The following is a 23777-nucleotide window of genomic DNA, read 5'->3' on the forward strand; positions in this document are numbered from 1 at the left end:
GGGGGGTCTTTGTATTTTTTTTTAAAGGTAAAAGAGCTGATATCTTTGGGGCAATGCCCCACAAAAAGCCCTTTTAAGAGCTATTGGTAGTTTATTGTATGCTAGGGGTTTTTTTTATTTTGGGTGGGCTTTTTTATTTTGACCGAGCTATTAGATTAGGTGTAATTCTTTTTTATTTTTGATAATTTCATATTTTTTTTCCCCGTAATTTAGTGTAATTTTTCCGTAATTTTTTTTTTAATGTGTAGTTTAGTTTTAGTTAATTGGTAGTTAGTTTAATTTTAGTTTAATAATTATATTAGTTTAATTGTTAATTTAAACTTAGTTTTTTTAATTTGACAGGTAAATTTTAATTTAAAATTGGGAAATTGTAATTTTAATCTATAGTTAGGGGGTTGTTAGGTTTAGGGGTTACTAGTTTAAATTAGTTTATTGCGATGTGGGTGGCTTTCAGTTTAGGGGTTAATAGTTTAGTATATTTCGTTGTGGAGGGCTTGCGGTTTAGGGGTTAATAGGTTTATTATAGTGGCGGCGGTGTAGGGCTTAATAACTTTAGTATAGTGGGGGCGATGTGGGCATACGGCAGATTAGGGGTTAATTATATTTGAATAGTGTTTGCAATGCGGGAGGGCGGCGGTTTAGGGGTTAATAACTTTATTATAGTGGCGACGATGTGAGGGACCGGCGGAATAGGGGTTACATTTTTTTATTAGTGGCAGCAAATATCTGGAGCGGCAGATTAGGGGTTAAGAAATGTAATATAGTGTTTGCGATGCGGGAGGGCCTCGGTTTAGGGGTTAATAGGCAGTTTATGGGTGTTTAATGTACTTTGTAACACTTTAGTTATGAGTTTTATGTTACAGCTTTGCAGCGTAAAACTCATAACTACTGACTTTAAACAGTGGTACCGCTCTTGTTGTTTAAGGCTGTAACGCTCGCTTTTTAGCCTCACCGCAAAACTCCAAATACCAGCGCTATGGGAAGCCCATTAAAAACGTAATTTTTACGAGTGTGGGACTGACGTTGCGTTACAGGCTTAAAGGCTTGCGGTACAGCTATACCGACAAGATTCGTAATGGCTGCGGTGCTGTTTTAACGCTGAAAATAAAAGACAAACGCACAAACTTGTAATCTAGCTGATAGTACTTTGTATTTGCTAACAATGCATAACACTTTCCAGTGAGACAAATATCTCTAATGTCTACTTTATACCATGCTGCTGATCCACAAATATTTATAAAGCTTTTAACTAACAATTCATAACGCTTTGCTAGTGGAACAAATATCTCTTAGGTCTATTCTACAATGCTTCTGATTCACAAATATTATACTATCGGAACTGGGGAGATTTTCTTTTACCTAAAGTCTTATTTGGTTATTAATTTGTTGATGAGACCTTTCTATGAAGTGGCATGGACAATTGAAGGAATTTATTACAGCCATATAATGTATTGCATCTGATATATATAAAATTAATAAACAAAACAAACATTATTTCTGTTAATATTATGTTTTTCTTTTTTTGCTAAAGACCAGCACTTAAAGGGACAGTCTACTCCAATTTTGTTATTGTTTAAAAATATATATAATCCCTTTATTACCCATTCCCTGGTTTTGCACAACCAACATGGTTATATTAATATATATTTTACCTCTGCGATTACCTTGAATCTAAGCCTCGGCAGACTGCCTCCTTATCTCAGTACAATTTAAAGACTTGCATTTTAGCTAATTAGTGCTGACTCCACGAGAGTGAGCACAATGTTATCTATATGGCACACATGAACAAGCAGTGTCTTGCTATGAAAAGCTATAAAATGCCCTGAGATAAAGGCATCCTGCAGGGGCTTAGAAACAGGCAGAAATTTAGACGTTTAAAGGTTATAAAGTTTATTAATATAACAATGTTGGTTGTAAAAAGTTGGAGAATGGGTACTAAAGGCATTATTTATATTTTTAAACAATAAACATTTTGGAGTAGACTGTCCCTTTAAAGCACTCAATATTTAATCTTATATTCCTTTTTTTCAACCTCTAAAGGTTGGCTCAAATGTCCAGTAATTAATATTAATTAATAAGGAAGATGAAAGAAACAAGAGAGGCGCCTGTGTGTACCAGTAGATAACCAAATGATAATTTTCAAAGAGCCCTAATCAGGGTACTCACATTTGCAAAGAGCACTCAGACAGTGTTATTGGAAACAGGCCGGATGTTTGACAGCAACCCAGCTCACTGATTGCAGAAACAAAATGACATCAAATCTGGAGAAGACAAAACAGGGCGCCTGTGTGTACCAGTAATAGACCAACAAGATATCAGTGTAGATTCTCATTCAGTATACTCACATTTGTGAAGAGCACTCAGACAGTGCTATTAGGCACAAGCTGGATATTTAGCAGTAAACCAGCTTACTGATATGATGGTAACACAGGGACACAGGAACACAGGTACTCCAAAATATATAGAAGAGTCTCAAAGGATAGAGGCTATGAACTAAAACTGCAGTGCAGCCTATAACTCCCTAAGGAGTAACAGGTAGGTAGGTAAGGCACGGTTCCAATGTATAATGAACAAAATTTAAAATTGATTTATTGTAAATCAAAAATACAAAAAATACAGATAAAAATATAAAACAATGGAACCAGAAGGCAGGGGTTGCTAGCTACCCTGTACAGTTAGATATATGGGTTATTATCTTTTTTTTTTTTTTCTGTAGCATTAGCTTATCTAGGGCAGGGGTCCCCAACCCCCGGGGCCACGGACCTGTACCGGGCCGCACAGTGAACCAGGCCATACAGCAGGACGTGACTCTACACTGTGTAGAGTCTACAGTGTAGAGTTATGTCTTGCTGTGTGGCCCAGTTTGCTGTGAGGCCCGGTTCCTGCAGCCCCTGTAGTTGTCCCCTTGCCTTGCTTGGCCGCAAATTCCTCACTGCCAGGGCAACTGACAACCACCACGCCCCTAACCCTCCTAGCTGCTGATTCTGTAGACTCTACAGCCAATCAGCAGCTAGGAGGTTGGGGGCGTGGTGGTTGTCGGTTGCCCTGGCAGGTTGGACTTTGCGGCTGGGCACTGCAAGGGGACAACTACAGGGGCTGCAGGACAAAGAAAACATAGATAAAGGTGAAGGTAAGGGGGGCAGGTTAGATTCCGGATAATGCAATGGCTGCTGCAATCGGTTTATTTACACTCAGTATCAGTTGTTTAATTAGTTTGCTGTGTGAGAGGATATTTGTAGCACCTCTGGCAGCCATATGGTTAACTTTTTGGCCTGGCTCCATACAGAGAGCTGCTGATGTGAACTGTCACTATCATGGTGATTAGACTAGCAATACAGCTTGAGCTCCGCCTCCTGTCAGATTATCTGCGGCATTAGTGAGCGAACCCCATTGTAAACTGTGCATGCAAGGGATCTAGATTTTCCACTCCTTATGACAATAATAATAATAAAAATTAAGTTCAAAATAAATGTAATGCGCTTGAATCATTCTGAAACCATCCCACCGGTCCGTGGAAAAATTGTTTTCCACAAAACCGGTCCCTGGTGCCAAAAAGGTTGGAGACCGCTGCTCTAGGACACTGATGAGGTTGTAGCTTGCGGTCAATGGAAAAGGACCCTTTGTTCACATTTTAGCTTTTACAGTTGAACAATCTATAAATATTTTTTTTAGAAGGTTAATTATTAAATTATGATATTAAACTAATGTATTACAAATAAATACTGTATTCTTTTAGGCAATCCATTTTCCTAAAAATCCTTAAATACTGGGAATTTAACTTCCTTGACACTATCATGTCACTGCTTTCTCCAGGAGATGCATGGCTTCAGTTTTACTGAATGCTTCAATTTATTTTGTTGAAGAAGTGATGAAAGATAAATAAGGTAGATATATCATGCTCTGAACTGATGGGTGTGATTCAGAGTGGTGTAAGAAAATGTCTACATATCTAATTACAGATCTTAACTTAATGACTAGATATATATTATTTTTTTATTGTAGTATTAGATCCTATAGAAGACATAAGTTGAATTCACCTAAATCAGATGTACTTGGTGTCCTGGAGGATCTGAGATTACTTGAGAGGTTTACAAACTAAGGCCTAGATTTGGAGTTTGGCGGTAGCCGTGAAAACCAGCGTTAGAGGCTCCTAACGCTGGTTTTAGGCTACCGCCGGTATTTGGAGTCAGTCAAAAAAGGGTCTAACGCTCACTTTTCAGCAGCGACTTTTCCATACCGCAGATCCCCTTACGTAAATTGCGTATCCTATCTTTTCAATGGGATCTTTCTAACTCCGGTATTTAGAGTCGTGTCTGAAGTGAGCGTTAGAATTCTAACGACAAAACTCCAGCCGCAGAAAAAAGTCAGTAGTTAAGAGCTTTCTGGGCTAACGCCGGTTTATAAAGCTCTTAACTACTGTACTCTAAAGTACACTAACACCCATAAACTACCTATGTACCCCTAAACCGAGGCCCCCCCACATCGCCGACACTCGATTACATTTTTTTAACCCCTAATCTGCCGACCGCCACCTACGTTATACTTATGTACCCCTAATCTGCTGCCCCTAACACCGCCGACCCCTATATTATATTTATTAACCCCTAACCTGCCCCCCACAACGTCGCAGCCAGCTACCTACACTTATTAACCCCTAATCTGCCGTCCGCATGCCGCCGCCAGCTACATTATAGCTATGTACCCCTAATCTGCTGCCCCTAACACCGCCGACCCCTATATTATATTTATTAACCCCTAACCTGCCCCCCACAACGTCGCCGCCAGCTACCTACAATAATTAACCCCTAATCTGCCGACTGCAAAGAGCCGCCACCTACATTATAGCTATGTACCCCTAATCTGCTGCCCCTAACACCGCCGACCCCTATATTATATTTATTAACCCCTAATCTGCCCTCCCTAACATCGCCGACACCTAACTTAAATTATTAACCCCTAATCTGCCGACCGAATCTCGCCGCTATTCTAATAAATGTATTAACCCCTAAAGCTAAGTCTAACCCTAACACTAACACCCCCCTAAGTTAAATATAATTTAAATCTAACTAAATAAATTAACTCTTATTAAATAAATTATTCCTATTTAAAGCTAAATACTTACCTGTAAAATAAATCCTAATATAGCTACAATATAAATTATAATTATATTATAGCTATTTTAGGATTTATATTTATTTTACAGGTAACTTTGTATTTATTTTAACCAGGTACAATAGCTATTAAATAGTTAAGAACTATTTAATAGCTAAAATAGTTAAAATAATTACAAAATTACCTGTAAAATAAATCCTAACTTAAGTTACAATTAAACCTAACACTACACTATCAATACATTAATTAAATACAATACCTACAAATAACTACAATGAAATAAACTAACTAAAGTACAAAAAATAAAAAAGAACTAAGTTACAAAAAATAAAAAAATATTTACAAACATAAGAAAAATATTACAACAATTTTAAACTAATTACATCTACTCTAAGCCCCCTAATAAAATAACAAAGCCCCCCAAAATAAAAAAAATGCCCTACCCTATTCTAAATTACTAAAGTTCAAAGCTCTTTTACCTTACCAGCCCTGAACAGGGCCCTTTGCGGGGCATGCCCCAAGAAATTCAGCTCTTTTGCCTGTAAAAAAACACATACAATACCCCCCCCCCCTACCATTACAACCCACCACCCACATACCCCTAATCTAACCCAAACCCCCCTTAAATAAACCTAACACTAAGCCCCTGAAGATCTTCCTACCTTATCTTCACCATACCAGGTATCACCGATCCGTCCTGGCTCCGATATCTTCATCTAAGCCCAAGCGGGGGCTAGACATCCATCATTCGACGGCTGAAGAAGTCCAGAAGAGGCTCCAAAGTCTTCATCCTATCCGGGAAGAAGAGTAGATCCGGACCAGCAACCATCTTCTTCCAAGCGGCATCTTCTATCTTCATCCGATGAGGACCGGCTCCATCTTGAAGACCTCCACCGCGGACCCATCTTCTTCCGACGACGACTTCCCGACGAATGACGGTTCCTTTAAGGGACGTCATCCAAGATGGCGTCCCTCGAATTCCGATTGGCTGATAGGATTCTATCGTTAAACCTGGTATGGTGAAGATAAGGTAGGAAGATCTTCAGGGGCTTAGTGTTAGGTTTATTTAAGGGGGGCTTGGGTTAGATTAGGGGTATGTGGGTGGTGGGTTGTAATGTTGGGGGGGGTATTGTATGTGTTTTTTTTACAGGCAAAAGAGCTGAATTCTTTGGGGCATGCCCCGCAAAGGGCCCTGTTCAGGGCTGGTAAGGTAAAAGAGCTTTGAACTTTAGTAATTTAGAATAGGGTAGGGCATTTTTTTTATTTTGGGGGTCTTTGTTATTTTATTAGGGGGCTTAGAGTAGGTGTAATTAGTTTAAAATTGTTGTAATATTTTTCTTATGTTTGTAAATATTTTTTTATTTTTTGTAACTTAGTTCTTTTTTATTTTTTGTACTTTAGTTAGTTTATTTCATTGTATTTATTTGTAGATATTGTATTTAATTAATGTATTGATAGTGTAGTGTTAGGTTTAATTGTAGGTAATTGTAGGTATTTTATTTAATTAATTTATTGATAGTGTAGTGTTAGGTTTAATTGTAACTTAGGTTAGGATTTATTTTACAGGTAATTTTGTAATTATTTTAACTATTTTAGCTATTAAATAGTTCTTAACTATTTAATAGCTATTGTACCTGGTTAAAATAAATACAAAGTTACCTGTAAAATAAATATTAATCCTAAAATAGCTATAATATAATTATAATTTATATTGTAGCTATATTAGGATTTATTTTACAGGTAAGTATTTAGCTTTAAATAGGATTAATTTATTTAATAAAAGTTAATTAATTTCGTTAGATTTAAATTATATTTAAGTTAGGGGGGTGTTAGTGTTAGGGTTAGACTTAGTTTTAGGGGTTAATACATTTATTAGAATAGCGGTGAGCTCCAGTCGGCAGATTAGGGGTTAATGTTTGAAGTTAGGTGTCGGCGATGTTAGGGAGGGCAGATTAGGGGTTAATACTATTTATTATAGGGTTAGTGAGGCGGATTAGGGGTTAATAACTTTATTATAATAGCGGTGCGGTCCGGTCGGCAGATTAGGGGTTAATAAGTGTAGGCAGGTGGAGGCGACGTTGGGGGAGGCAGATTAGGGGTTAATAAATATAATATAGGGGTCGGCGATGTTAGGGCAGCAGATTAGGGATACATAGGGATAATGTAAGTAGCAGCGGTTTACGGAGCGGTAGATTAGGGGTTAATAATAATATGCAGGGGTCAGCGATAGCGGGGGCGGCAGAATAGGGGTTAATAAGTGTAAGGTTTGGGGTGTTTAGACTCGAGGTACATGTTAGAGTGTTAGGTGCAGACGTAGGAAGTGTTTCCCCATAGACAACAATGGGGCTGCGTTAGGAGCTGAACGCGGCTTTTTTGCAGGTGTTAGGTTTTTTTTCAGCTCAAACAGCCCCATTGTTTCCTATGGGGGAATCGTGCACGAGCACGTTTTTGAGGCTGGCCGCGTCCGTAAGCAACTCTGGTATCGAGAGTTGCAGTTGCGTTAAATATGCTCTACGCTCCTTTTTTGGAGCCTAACGCAGCCATTCTGTGGACTCTCAATACCAGAGTTATTTTAAAGGTGCGGCCAGAAAAAAGCCAGCGTTAGCTACGCGGGTCGTTACCGACAAAACTCTAAATCTAGCCGTAAGTGTTAACTGGAGCAAAAATCATAAAGCCTGTTTCTATGACCCTCCAATGGGTAGACTCAATTTGCTAAAAAAAGGAAGCTGAACGTGGAAGTTCTAGTAACTAGAGAGCTACCTCCCATAGAAAAATCATGAAGAGCACTTGAATACAGAATTCTCAGAGGGGAGCAAATGTGACAGTGAGCACTCAGCAATGATAACAACATTAAATTACATTGTTTTCAGTGTACATTACCTTACATTTGCTTCTACTTTTGCACACATGCCTTTCTCTGTCAGTGTATTGCGTACTCTGAAACAAACTTGCCAGCTTTCATTTGGCAAAAAAAAACAGCGAGATCTGCATGCATAACTTGCTTAGAGAGTGCGAGACCTGTGAGAGAACTTCAAACATATCCAAAGAACTCCCTATGAAAGTCACTCGCCAAGGCTGTGAGACTCATTAGTTACTAACAAATTTTGTTTAAATTACAATTTTTACTTTTTATTTTTAAATTACACAGTACATCACATATGATTTCTTCTGTGTACATTAGATATGATTTTTTTCCTGCATACTTTAAATAAAAATTTCACATTGTAATGTAAATTCACCATTTTTTTACATTGTACATTCAATATGCTTTATACATTTTTCATTTTATTGAAAATTATGATTTAATGTATGTGCCTTTCCTTTACATATAGTCATGTTTCTCAGTGAGATACCCAGCTATCAAGGTACAATTTGCTTTAAACAGAATCCCTTGAAGGATCTTGTAGCATTGACGTATCTGGTTCAGAGAGCTTTAGAGAATTAGGATTTCTGAGAGCCAAAGGTAATTACTTCTCTAGAAGATGATTAAATAAATAGCCTGAAGACTCTAAACCTTACAATGATGTGTAATTGTTTTTGTAACCTCCATATCTATATTACAGTATCTGTAGATTATTTCACAAGAAGCAAAGAACAGAATGTAAATTATTCTACTAAACTAAAATATAATGATCAGAGTCTAAGAAAGAACTCACAAATTTTAATAATGTGAATATCTCAAGTTACTAAACCACACAGTAAATCTGGTCATAAGATTATAAATAATGCAATAAGAAATATGCTATTTAGTTTAGTTTAGCTGCATATTTTATTTATTAGTATTTAAGAGCAACAAACTCACCTGCAACATCAAGGACCTCTTTGTCAATTTTTTCTGTTAAAAGACAATACAAGCCTTGTATCCCAACAATTTTCTTGAGCAGTTCAGAACGTGGTACTGGATCATCTGAATCCCACTGTTCAATTTGACAGCTAATACAAGTAAAAAGCAAATCACCGCTTTTCTCAGTGTTTTTCTAGTAAACAATTATAAGTATTACAAAGACTATAGTTATTTTGACAAGGGGGAAAACATTAAATAATCCATCAAACAACCTAATACCATGGATATTATATTACCCAACTATGGACCAGATTATGAGTGGCACGCTAACAGTTACACATAAAAGATATCAGGTTTATCGAGGCTCTTTGTGCGTGTCAGATGTAGCGCTAGTACTACAAGTTGAAAATAAACGCGATTGCTTGAGTTTCAATTGAATTTAACGCTTGTCGGGACAGCGCGACCTCAGAGCTCTGGTTAACTGTTTTGCAAAACAAAAAAAGTCTCACAAAAATACATTAAAAATTACAGTTACACGCCCTACCAATTAAAATTCCCTTAGTAGAACTCAACAAACTTGAGACTTGATTGGTTTTATAAGGGGTAACAAGAAAGCCAGAATACCTTCCCAAACATTACTGCAACACAAGCAACTGGGTGGGGGTCACAAATTTGCTAAATTATTATCAGGCAGCGAGACTAGCGCAGACCACTCTAGTGGGTAAAAAGCCAAATGATTTGGTGTGGGTGCGAGTGCAGACTCTAATGGCGGGCTATAAACACCCAGATGATATTCTATGGGAAAAACCAGGGCATATCTCTAGAGCGACACAGGCCTCAAAACTAACAGGAGAGATGATGGCACTATGGAATGCAATGTCAACATCTCTAAAGATTTTCCAGACAGATTCATTGACGAGACCAATTAGGACACTTATAGACCAAGACTTCCGTGGACCGATTGAAAAGTGGGAAAACATGGGGCTATATAGAGTGGCTGATTTTCTACACAAAGGCAAAATCACTACATTTCAGCAGATACAAGACAAAATACTGCCAGAAAAGCTACAATGGTTTCTGTATTTACAGATAGCATCAGCAATCACAAAGATCATACCACGTAACCATATAGTTTGACACCACTAGAAAGATACTCCAGTTCCAGTCTCAGGCACAAAAAACTTATTTCTCACATATACTTATCAATACAGACAGCCAAAAACACTTCTAAAACACCTCTAATGGAGAAATGGGAACTAGACACGAATATGACACAGTCCAAGGAGGAATGGGAGGCAATCTTTCAGACAGTAGGGAAAGGTCTACTCAGCGCAGACTTCAAAGAAAACTACATTAAGACTACCTTCAGGTGGTATCTCACACCGATAATCACAGCACATTACACTCAAAGGGGCAATAGAAATTGCTACAGAGGATGTGCAGAAACAGGGACCTATATACATATGTGGTGGGAATGCCCCCAAGTTAAACAGGTGTGGGTTAAACTATCTAAGCTGCTAAGCGAGGTACATAAACCTGACAATGTCTCAAGCGCTACTACATGAACATATTAAACCCTTTAATAAAGCCATAAATACATTTATACGCACCCTATGCACTGCTACTAGGATATGCGTGGCCCGATATTGGAAAACAGGGATACCCAGTTGGGGAGAAGTAATGGAAAAGATTAAAAGCACATACAAAATGTCTGAGTCAGCATCTTTCATACAAGCCAACCATGATCAGTTCTTGAAGGTATGGGACTACTGGATCCTGAAGGGATACTGATATAGTACACACACAGAAATACGATACCCAGACAATACGAATACAGACATTGAACAAAGATTACAGGGGGACATAAGACACTGACTGTGTATATTCACCCATGTACGACTCGGAGGGGGGGCTCCCTCCACGGATCTGCGGCAAGCAAATTTATGAGACAGGCAAGTTATTGTTCAAGTTTTATTTAACTGTTTATTTTTTATTGTTATAAGATAAAATATTTGAGAGATACAGAAAGAGGGAGATGATCAATGGATTATAGAGACTTTCTTCTTGTATGTTGGTCACTCTTCTCTCTTGTGGAATTCACATCTATATATGCAGACACAATGAAATGCAGACCATTCTGGTTTTATCTACGCAATACTCTAGGTTCTCTCTGAGAGCCTCCATTTGTTCTTTTTGGTCTCCAGTTACATTCAAGAATGATGGACATTGAACTGGAGATCTCTTCTTGAGGGAAGGGAGGGGAAAAAGATCTTTCTTGTATGTATAATATGTGATGTAACCTTGATGTGTCTTGCAATAAAAATAATTTCAACTAAAAATTACAGTTACACTCATGATAACACTATCTAATAAAAATTATTTTAAAAAATGCACAAGAAAGTTATAAGGACTCAAAGATATAAGGTCTCAGGTGTTAAAACAAAGGCTGAAAGGGGCTTTAAAATAGAGATACATGTCTAAATATGTATATGTATATATATATATATATATATATATGTGTGTACATATGTATTTATATGTGTATATATGTATTTACAGACATAAATACACATATAAACACATAAATACATATGTAAACATATATAAGTGCATGGGAGCCCTTTGCAGTCAAGTAGATAAAAACAATATTCATATTTAATAAAGTGTTATACTTTGTGTTTACTGTAAATATTTCACATTCCAATATTCTGCACATAGGGGAATATGTTCAAAGTATTTAAAAAAAGATAATCAGATAGATGTATAAATATGTATTTATAAATAAATAGAACATATTCCTCTATGTGAAGAACATTGGATTGTGAAATATTATATTTTCATGTCGGGTTAGCGCACTTGAGAATATCCGATTGGGTTTGTGCACAAGTAAGGTGTATTATTTTTTCTTTTTTGCTCCATTGACTTCTATGAATAAATGCGTTGCATAACGCGGTTGCAAACTTTGGCTTTTTGCGCGCATCAGGTTAGTGCGCAAATTTTTTTTACTTTCAACTTGTAATGCAAGCGCTACCCGACGCATGCAAAAAGCTTATTTCTAGCGGAGTTAGCGAACAAGCGGGACCGATAAATACCACTCCACTTTAATCTGGCCCTATATAAAAGCTGTCTTACTATGAGTTCATTCAAGCAGCTATGGACTACTAAGAGATAAAATGCTTTCTTTATAAATGCTAACATTTATGCTACATATCCCCGATTCCCTTTCCTGCTACACATAATGTACATTATTAGGATTTTATTATTAGGATCTAACCTTACTATAGACAGACACAGAGCTTTGAAATATGAATAAATATGACATGAGATTGTAAGTATAAGAGAACTTCTCAATACTATTACATTTTATAAGCGTCAGGTATTTTAGTTTGGGTGGATCTGGGCAGAGTCAAGTGTGATGTGTGTTTTTCTATTTAACGCTATCCCAAAATCTCATTCTAAAGTTAGAGCCTAACTGCTTAAACTTACCCTTAAAAGGGACACTCAAGTTAAAATTAAACTTTAATGGGTCAGATAGAGCATGCAATTTTAAACAAATTTCCAATTTACTTCCATTAACAAAATGGCCAAAGTCTTTTTATATTTACACTTTTTGAGTCACCAGCTACTACTGAGCATGTGCAAGAATTCACAGAATATACTTATATGCATTTGTGATTGGCTGGTGGCTGTCACATGATACAGGGGAGTGGAAACAGATAAAACTTTAAAACTTGTCAGCAAACTCCCCACTACTCAGATGTTCAGACTAAGTGCTATTGTATTGTCTTTTTATCATGCATTTATTGATTATGCAAATCTACTGTATTTACTGGTCCTTTAATAGCGCTAAGCAACTGATTCCCAGGCTCAGGGAAACAAGAAATAATCCCTACTATACAAGATTGGATATCTCAAATATTTTTACCTGTTAATAAACAAATTAGATTTTTTCATAACATGATGTTCTTATGGAAATCGTGACTCTACCTGGCATACTTTAACGGAATCTATTACTGTCTATTCCACATCATTAATTCTCCCTAAATAGCAATGGCCAATGTATTAATTTTGTTAAATCTTCTATCCTCCTTTAATAACTTTATAATTGTTTCAGTCAAACAACTTTATATTTTCTCTTGCTTATATTGGGCTAGATTACAAGTGGAGCGCTAATTTATTACAAGTGGCTGGTTAGTGCTACCACAAGCTTAGAAAATTAACCAGAGATCAGATATTTGGGTAATTTTTTAAATGTCCCCCAATTGTCCCCCAAAAGTATTGTAGTTTTTTATTAAAAAAAAAATTAAAATAAAAAACAACTACACAAAGCAGTTTTTAGGAGTTAAAAGTGGCGGTGTGGAGTGTTCGAAAAAAAAACGGCACTAAAAAGTGCCTTTACATTGCGGTCTATGGGGAACTGTGTGTTCCCTGTAAATAATATAAACACATAAATATATATGTATATAATCATATACATATATATTTAACATTTGCGTGACTTACCCCTTTCACTCGTGAGCGCAATGCTTCCATGCAATGCGAGCTTGCGTTTGCATTGTGGCTAACTTGTAATACCAACGCACATTTGATATTGATATTATGTGTGATCTCAAGAAAATCACTAAGTTTTAAATATTAGATTCATAATGCCTCAGTCTCCTATGTAAGTTCTTGATTTAGACATGCTCAACACTATGGGCTAGATTACAAGTGGCACAGTTCATCTTTTCCCTGTGAAAACACTGCTAGCCTTAAGCTTTTTGCACTTGTTGGGTTGGGCTGGTATTACAAGTTCCAAAAAACCTTATTTTGCGCCAGCATTATCCCGAAAAGCGCAAAAATCCTAACTTGAGTTTCCTCGTGTGCGTTCATGTATTTCCCCCATAGAGATCAATGGAGAAAAAAGTGGAAAAAAACACCTGAGATCACGCGAATACCATCGTCTTTTCGCATTCCACATAGTAGTCAATGGAGAAACAAAAATTGTTGAAAAACAAACACCCATCGCGCATACAACATAACATATTCGCATTAGCAAATGTCAAACATTTACTGTAAATACATAGTTAAAATCTTTATTAAATATGAATATTGCATATATATGTTTTATCATGTTTTTATCTACTTAATGGCAAAGGGCTCTAATATACTTATATATATATATGTTTATGAGTAAATATACACTCAATGGCCACTTTATTAGGTACACCTGTTCAATTGCTTGGTAACACAAATTGACTATCAGCCAATCACATGGCAAAAACTCAATGCATTCAGGCGTCTAGACGTGGTGAAGACGACTTGCTGAAGTTCAAACCGAGCATCAGAATGGGGAAGAAAGGGGATTTAAGTGACTTTGAACGTGTCATGGTTCCTGGTGCCAGAGGGGCTGGTCTGAGTATTTCAAAAACTGCTGACAGTTACACAGAATAGTCTGAAAAAGAGAAAATATCCAGTGAGCGGAATTTGTGTGGACGAAAATGCCTTGTTGATGTCAGAGGTCAGAGGTGAATGGGCAGATTGGTTCGAGATGATAGAAAGGCAACAATAACTCAAAATAACCATTCGTTACAACCAAGTTATGCAGAATACCATCTCTGAACGCACAACACGTCAAGCCTTGAAGCAGATGGGCTACAGCAGCGCAGGCCTCACCAGGTGCCACTCCTCTCAGCTAAAAACAGGAAACTGAGGCTACAATTCGCACAGGCTCACCAAAATTGGACAATAGAAGATTCGGAAAATGTTGCCTGGTCTGATGAGTCTCGATTTCAGCTGCAACATTCAGATGGTAGGGTCAGAATTTGGCATATACAACATGAAAGCATGGATCCATCCCACCTTGTATCCACGGTTCAGGCTGGCGGTGGTGGTGTAATGGTGTGGGGGATATTTTCTTGGCACACTTTGGGCCTCTTAGTATCAATTGAGCATTGTTTAAATGCCACGCCTACCTGAGTAGCCACGAAGAATTAAGACAGTTCTGAAGGCAAAAGGGAGTCCAATCCGGTACTAGCAAGGTGTACCTAATAAAGTGGCGGCTGAGTGAATATTAATGTTTTTATATGTGTATATATGACTGTAAATATATATATATATACACATATAAATACATTACTATATATGTACACATATATAAACATATATATATACACATACAAATACAACTTTAGCAATGTATATGTCTGTGTCTCAATGTTAAAGCCATTTGCCTGCCTTTTATTTTCTAACACCTGAGATATCTGTGAGCCCTTATAAATTTGTTGTGCAATTTTTTTTTAATATTTTTTTATTAGACAGTGTTAATATGAGTGTAACTGTACTTTGTAATGCATTTTTGAAGTGTTTTGTGCAACTTTTTGTTTCGGAAAACAGTTTACCACAGCTCTGAGATCGCAGTAAGGATTGAAACATAAAGGACGATTGCGCTAGTGCAATTGCAATTTCGCTCCACTTGTAATATCAGCAGAATGAAAATGGCTTGCGAAAAGGTGATTGAACCAGCGCAAAACCATTTGCGCCTCACTTGTAATCTAGCCCTGTTTGTGTATTCATTATTACAAACCAACTTTATTTTACTTGTATCCACAATTCTTTGAGAGTTGTTTTGTCATTAGTATACCATGTACAGTTCGGTCATACAATCTGCATTGTAATGAATAATTAAAAAAAAATGCAATCGCCTTTCTACTAGGTTACTTTTTAGGGTGCTCTGACCTCTACAATGGACCTTAGTACACCTGCTAAATCACCTCTTTAAAAGGTAATGAAACAGTTCTCCTTTAGTAAATTATATGTTAAATTATAGTAAACATAAAAGTAAACAGTTTGAGATTAAAAAAAAAATCCAGCAAACAACTTTCTCAGTGTAGCCACTGCCTGCAAGGAGATAGGTGAATTTACATTACATATTTTTGCAGTAAAACTCCTCTACTGAGCATGGGGAAGAAACTGGCTGGTGCTATTGTAGTTGTCTCCTAGCAACCACTTCAAAAGTTAAGCTACTCCTTTGCCTTCCTCTAGAGACCACCGCCCCTTCGGGGGCTGTGACAGGAAGTAATGGACCCTGCACAAATTAAGTTTAAAAAAAAATAAAAAAATCTTGAGCTAGATATTTGTGGCTGCTTTATTTTATTTATTCTACATTTGGAGAGGATAGATGACTTATGTGGAGGGTAAAGTACTGCCAAGGGGTTACACCGAGATAAATCTGGACCTTCTATAATGTTTGATAGCATTGAGAAGAGACACAATCTGTAAATACTGGTGAAATATTTGGAAAAATTGCAGAGGGGAAGGGTTCTTATCCAGTATTCAAGTAGGTGTTAAGAAGTCAGACACAGTGTATGGTAGATACAGTGCACAGTATATAGAATATGCCTGCAAGCACCCAGATAAACTCTGAGATTTTCTCCCAGGCCCAGTGCATGCGTATCGCGCCAGATCTCAGCAGTGTAAAAAAGGCTATAGCAGTCATATGTCTACCGTATATGGTGACAACACTAATGACAAACTAATGTAAGAAAGCTACGGAAGGAGGAATCTGTTGGCGCTCTACAAATAACCGATAATAATAATACTTTAAAAGAATAATAAGCATTAGCCGTTCTCTTCAGTGACACATCTATTTGCCCACTAGAGCAAACTAAACATCTTAGCTTCATAAATATGCAAATAATTGATGAGATAGATATATGAGCCAATTTTTTCCAAAACATGTTTTTTAATATTTTATTCAGTTAATTTATGCGATAGATATACTGTAGCTACAAATGTGTCTAAAACATGTTTTTATAATTTACCTGACTGGGCCAACTAACACAATGGAGAATATAATAATAATATGAAATGGTAAAACTTGTGAAGAGATGTAAGGTGCAATCTCATGCATTTAATATAAATACAAAATATGAGTTAAATATTGATATTAGTTATATTTTATTTTTTTTGTATTTCTTACTTTACACATTGATTTTTGAAAATATTCAATAAAAATAAACTAAAAAAAATAGGAGCTAAAATAAAAAAATATATTACTAACCCCAAAAGGAGAGGAAAACAAAACTTGGAATTATTATTTTACCTGAATTAAAGGCAGAAAAGCAATAAAGTAATGCTGCAGAAACGATGCATAGTTGCAGAGAAATATGTATTAGCAGCAGAACTATTTGCATATTCTTATTAACATGTCACTAGTGATCGCTCATGTAGAATATTGTGAAAAGTTCTTGAAACTGTAATACTACAAAGACATAAATAAACTTGATACTGTACAATACAGGGTGTTTACCTGTACAATACAAGTATGCTTATCTTGGGAAAGAAAAGAGAGATTAAGGATATATAGAAAAGGTTAAATATATTAATCAATTAAATAATGGTCAGGAGGAAAGTATTCAATCATAACAGAACTAACTCAGCAAGAGATAATTGAAAGTTGTAGAGAAGCAGTTTGGCTTGGAATGTGCAAGAACACTACATTATACAATTGATAAATTAATTATATATATATATATATACACACACACCGCTATATATAATTATTTTTTTACTTCAAGTCATTTTACACAGTATAGCGTTTCCCTTAAGAAAAGGTGTAGGTTGAGGGCACATAGTGTACATTGTAAGGCTATATGGTTACTTGTACTATTATTTAAAACATTCACCTTCCAGATTGCTGGAGAATCTTCAATCCGTCTGGTGGTATTCGCCGTGTTATATAAATTCTAGGTAAGTGCTTTCCTGCAGATGCCATTGCTTCTAGTTTACAATACGTGCTAAATTCTGATGCTAATATTCTCTGCAGAACTTTTAAATGACAAAGATTCCACATAGTAAGCCAGGTGATATCAGCAAACTTTGTAAAAGGACTTTGTATCTTACATGTTCCAGACGGTTGAATTTGGGGCTTTGTGCAAACACTTACAGTGGGTGGATTTCAGTTTTCCCTTTTTTAACCAATGAATAAGCTACAAGTTCAACTCATACCCCTGGCTTCTTTACAGTTAAAGTCGATTATTAATTGGTGCCTGTATACAACTGGCTGGTTTTTACATTTTGATCATGATAATGATAAACAGATATTGTTTGAATTCCTCAGGTTTGAATTGGTGCATAAAAATGCTACATTTATCATTAAGAATTATATTTTTTTTGCTGTGGAAAATTCTAAATAAATAGCAGTTAAAGGGACAGTCTACACCAGAATTTTTATTCTTTTAAAAGATAGATAATCCCTTTATTACCCAATTCCCAGTTTTGCATAACCAACATAGTTATAATAATATAATTGTAACCTCTGTGATTATCTTGTATCTAAGCCTCTGCAAACTGCCCCTTTTTTCAATTCTTTTGACAGACTTGCAGTGTAGCCAATCAGTGCCTGCTCCCAGATAACTTCTCGTGCACGAGCACAGTGTTATCTATATGAAATACGTGAACTAACACCCTCTAGTGGTGAAAAACTGTTAAAATGCAATCTGAAAGAGGTGGGCTTCAAGGTCTAAGAAATTTGCATATTAAACTCCTAGGTTAAGCTTTCAACTAAGAATACCAAGAGAACAAAGCAAAATTGGTGATAAAAGTAAATTGGAAAATTGTTTAAAATTACATGCTGTATATGAATCATGAACGTTTATTTTGGCCTAGACTGTCCCTTTAAGTAATATGAGACAGTGTAAGACACTGTTTGAGGTCTGTGCTCCAAATCATATTGTGGATTAGTGAACTCACACTATATAATGATAAACCAGATGTGCAAATCTCTTCATACATATACTTATCTACATATGTGTATACCTGAGCACATGAAAAGTAAATTTCAATAAACTTTAATATTTAATAATGTGTTTTACTGTGCATGTACTGTAAATATTTTACATTCCTATGTTCTTAACATGGGAAAAATGTTCTATGTATTTTCTAAATATATATATCTGTATATACCTATACACATATACTGAATATGAATATATATATATATATATATATATATACACACACACACATATATATATATACACATACACACACATATATATACACATACACACACATATACGCACAGGTATATATATTACAAAATACATAACATAAATAAAGAAATCTGCTACAAACATTGTCATACTTAAAGGGCCATAATACCCAAATGTTTAAACACTTGAAAGTGATGCAGCATAGCTGTAAAAAGCTGACTAGAAAATATCTCCTGAACATCTCTATGTAAAAAAGAAAACATAATTTATGCTTACCTGATAAATTCCTTTCTCCTGTAGTGTAGTCAGTCCACGGGTCATCCATTACTTATGGAATATTTATCTTCCTAACAGGAAACTGCAAGAGAATTACCCAGCAGAGCTTGCTATATAGCTCCTCCCCTCACCTATCATACTCAGTCATTCGACCAAGGCAGACGAGAAAGGAGGAACCATAGGGTACAGTGGTGACTGGAGTTTAATTAAAATTTAGACCTGCCGTAAAAATAGGGCGGGCCGTGGACTGACTACACTACAGGAGAAAGGAATTTATCAGGTAAGCATAAATTATGTTTTCTCCTGTTAAGTGTAGTCAGTCCACGGGTCATCCATTACTTATGGAATACCAATACCAAAGCTAAAGTACACGGATGAAGGGAGGGACAAGGCAGGAACATTAAACAGAAGGAACCACTGCCTGAAGTACCTTTCTCCCAAAAATAGCCTCCGAGGAAGCAAAAGTGTCAAATTTGTAAAATTTTGAAAAAGTGTGAAGCGAAGACCAAGTCGCAGCCTTGCAAATCTGTTCAACAGAGGCCTCATTTTTAAAGGCCCAGGTGGAAGCCACAGCTCTAGTAGAATGAGCTGTAATCCTTTCAGGAGGCTGCTGTCCAGCAGTCTCATAGGCTAAGCGTATTATGCTACGAAGCCAAAAAGAGAGAGAGGTAGCCGAAGCCTTTTGACCTCTCCTCTGTCCAGAGTAAACGACAAACAGGGAAGAAGTTTGACGAAAATCCTTAGTTGCCTGCAAATAGAATTTCAGGGCACGGACTACGTCCAGATTATGCAAAAGTCGTTCCTTCTTTGAAGAAGGGTTAGGACACAGAGATGGAACAACAATCTCTTGATTGATATTCCTGTTAGTAACTACCTTAGGTAAGAACCCAGGTTTAGTACGCAGGACTACCTTGTCTGAATGAAAAATCAGATAAGGAGAATCACAATGTAAGGCAGATAACTCAGAGACTCTTCGAGCCGAGGAAATAGCCATCAAAAACAGAACTTCCCAAGATAACAACTTGATATCAATGGAATGAAGGGGTTCAAATGGAACGCCTTGAAGAACATTAAGAACTAAGTTTAAGCTCCACGGCGGAGCAACAGACTTAAACACAGGCTTAAGCCTAGTCAAAGCCTGACAGAAAGCCTGAACGTCTGGAACTTCAGCCAGACGTTTGTGTAGAAGAATAGACAGAGCAGAAATCTGTCCCTTTAACGAACTAGTAGATAAGCCCTTTTCTAAACCCTCTTGTAGAAAGGACAATATCCTAGGAATCCTAACCTTACTCCATGAGTAACTCTTGGATTCGCACCAACGTAAATATTTACTGGAGCTCTCTCCTGTTTGATCTTGGCAATCAAACGAGGAAGCATTGGGAATGGTGGAAACACATAAGCCATGTTGAAGACCCAAGGGGCTGTCAGAGCATCTATCAGCACTGCTCCCGGGTCCCTGGACCTGGATCCGTAACAAGGAAGCTTGGCGTTCTGACGAGACGCCATGAGATCCAGATCTGGTTTGCCCCAACGACAAATCAGTTGAGCAAAGACCTCCGGATGGAGCTCCCACTCTCCCGGATGAAAAGTCTGGCGACTTAGAAAATCCGCCTCCCTGTTCTCCACGCCTGGGATGTAGATCGCTGACAGGTGGCAAGAGTGAGACTCTGCCCAGCGAATTATCTTTGAGACTTCCAACATCGCTAGGGAACTTCTGGTTCCCCCTTGATGGTTGATGTAAGCCACAGTCGTGATGTTGTCCGACTGAAATCTGATGAACCTCAGAGTTGCTAACTGAGGCCAAGCTAGGAGAGCATTGAATATTGCTCTTAACTCCAGAATATTTATTGGGAGGAGTTTCTCCTCCTGAGTCCATAATCCCTGAGCTTTCAGGGAATTCCAGACTGCTCCCCAGCCTAGAAGGCTGGCGTCTGTTGTTACAATCGTCCAATCTGGCCTGCGAAAGGTCATCCCCTTGGACAGATGTGGCCGATATAGCCACCATAGAAGAGAATCTCTGGTCTTTTGATCCAGATTTAGTAGGGGGGACAAATCTGAGTAATCCCCGTTCCACTGACTTAGCATGCACAATTGCAGCGGTCTGAGATGCAGGCGCGCAAATGGTACTATGTCCATTGCCGCTACCATTAAGCCGATTACTTCCATGCACTGAGCTACTGACGGGTGTGGAATGGAGTGAAGGACACGGCAAGCATTTAGAAGTTTTAATAACCTGGCCTCTGTCAGGTAAATTTTCATCTCTACAGAATCTATAAGAGTCCCTAGAAAGGGAACTCTTGTAAGTGGTAATAGAGAACTCTTTTCCATGTTCACCTTCCACCCATGCGACCTCAGAAATGCCAGAACTATCTCTGTATGAGACTTGGCAGTTTGAAAACTTGACGCTTGTATCAGAATGTCGTCTAGGTACGGAGTCACCGCTATGCCTCGCGGTCTTAGTACCGCCAGAAGTGAGCCCAGAACTTTTGTAAAGATTCTTGGAGCCGTAGCTAATCCGAAGGGAAGAGCTACAAACTGGTAATGCCTGTCTAGGAAGGCAAATCTCAGATACCGGTAATGGTCCTTGTGAATCGGTATGTGAAGGTAGGCATCCTTTAAGTCCACCGTGGTCATGTACTGACCCTCTTGGATCATGGGAAGGATGGTTCGAATAGTTTCCATTTTGAATGATGGAACTCTTAGAAATTTGTTTAGGATTTTTAAGTCCAAGATTGGTCTGAAGGTTCCCTCTTTTTTGGGAACCACAAATAGATTTGAATAGAATCCCTGCCCGTGTTCCGTCCGTGGAACTGGGTGGATTACCCCCATTAGTAAGAGGTCTTGTACACAGCGTAGAAACGCCTCTTTCTTTGTTTGGTTTGCTGATAACCTTGAAAGATGAAATCTCCCCCGTGGAGAAGTTTTGAAGTCCAGGAGATATCCCTGAGATATGATCTCCAACGCCCAGGGATCCTGGACATCTCTTGCCCAAGCCTGGGCGAAGAGAGAAAGTCTGCCCCCCACTAGATCCGTTTCCGGATAGGGGGCCCTCTCTTCATGCTGTCTTGGGGGCAGCAGCAGGTTTCTTGGCCTGCTTGCCCCTGTTCCAGGACTGGTTAACTTTCCAGCCCTGTCTGTAACGAGCAACAGCTCCTTCCTGTTTTGGAGCGGAGGAAGTTGATGCTGCTCCTGCCTTGAAGTTACGAAAGGCACGAAAATTAGACTGTCTGGCCTTTGATTTGGCCCTGTCCTGAGGTAGAGCATGGCCCTTACCTCCCGTAATGTTAGCAATAATTTCTTTCAAGCCGGGCCCGAATAAGGTCTGCCCTTTGAAAGGAATATTAAGCAATTTGGATTTAGAAGTCACGTCAGCTGACCAGGATTTAAGCCACAGCGCTCTGCGCGCTTGAATGGCGAATCCAGAGTTCTTAGCTGTAAGTTTGGTTAAGTGTACGACGGCATCAGAAACAAATGAGTTAGCTAGCTTAAGGGTTCTAAGCTTGTTCATAATTTCATCCAATGGAGCTGTGCGAATGGTCTCTTCCAGAGACTCAAACCAGAATGCTGCTGCAGCAGTAACAGGCGCAATGCATGCAAGGGGTTGTAATATAAAACCTTGTTGAACAAACATTTTCTTAAGGTAACCCTCTAACTTTGTATCCATTGGATCTGAAAAAGCACAGCTATCCTCCACCGGGATAGTGGTGCGCTTAGCCAAAGTAGAAACTGCTCCCTCCACCTTAGGGACCGTCTGCCATAAGTCCCGTGTGGTGGCGTCTATTGGAAACATTTTTCTAAATATAGGAGGTGGTGAAAAGGGCACACCGGGTCTATCCCACTCCTTGTTAACAATTTCTGTAAGCCTTTTAGGTATAGGAAAAACGTCAGTACACACCGGTACCGCAAAATATTTATCCAGCCTACATACTTTCTCTGGAATTGCAACCGTGTTACAATCATTCAGAGCCGCTAATACCTCCCCTAGCAATACGCGGAGGTTCTCAAGCTTAAATTTAAAATTTGAAATCTCTGAATCCAGTTTACCCGGATCAGACCCGTCACCCACAGAATGAAGCTCTCTGTCCTCATGTTCTGCAAATTGTGACGCAGTATCAGACATGGCTCTACCATTATCAGCGCGCTCTGTTCTAACTCCAGAGTGATCGCGCTTACCTCTTAATTCTGGCAATTTAGACAGTACTTCTGTCATAACAGTAGCCATGTCTTGCAAAGTGATTTGTATGGGCCGCCCTGATGTACTTGGCGCCACAATATCACGCACCTCCTGAGCGGGAGGCGAAGGTACTGACACGTGAGGAGAGTTAGTCGGCATAACTTCCCCCTCGTTGTCTGGTGATAATTTCTTAACATATAAAGTTTGACTTTTATTTAAAGTGACATCTATACATTGAGTGCACAAATTTCTATTGGGCTCCACATTGGCCTTTAAACATAGTGAACAAAGAGATTCATCTGAGTCAGACATGTTTAAACAAACTAGCAATGAGACTAGCAAACGTGGAAATACTTTTCAAAATTAATTTACAAGCAATATAAAAAACGTTACTGTGCCTTTAAGAAGCACAGAAAAACTAACACAGTTGAAATAACAATGATCAAAAATAGTTATA

At 37.9% G+C, this 23777-nt stretch overlaps 1 protein-coding gene across 1 annotated transcript in view; it reads right to left on the bottom strand.

Moving 5' to 3' along the window:
* Positions 1-17743, bottom strand: part of LOC128649448 (glyoxylate reductase/hydroxypyruvate reductase) — a 61553-nt gene extending 43810 nt beyond the window's left edge. Inside the window, exons 1-2 of the mRNA XM_053702720.1 lie at positions 17563-17743; positions 8915-9045 (exon numbers count right to left, since the gene is read on the bottom strand). Of these exons, the coding sequence (XP_053558695.1) occupies positions 8915-9045; positions 17563-17729 (298 nt within the window). The 5' untranslated portion in view covers positions 17730-17743. The remainder of the gene's footprint in view (positions 1-8914; positions 9046-17562) is intronic.
* Between the last annotated feature and the right edge of the window lie 6034 nt (positions 17744-23777).

The sequence above is a fragment of the Bombina bombina genome, chromosome 2, assembly GCF_027579735.1.
Source record: "Bombina bombina isolate aBomBom1 chromosome 2, aBomBom1.pri, whole genome shotgun sequence".
In the NCBI taxonomy this organism is placed as follows: Eukaryota; Metazoa; Chordata; class Amphibia; order Anura; family Bombinatoridae; genus Bombina; species Bombina bombina.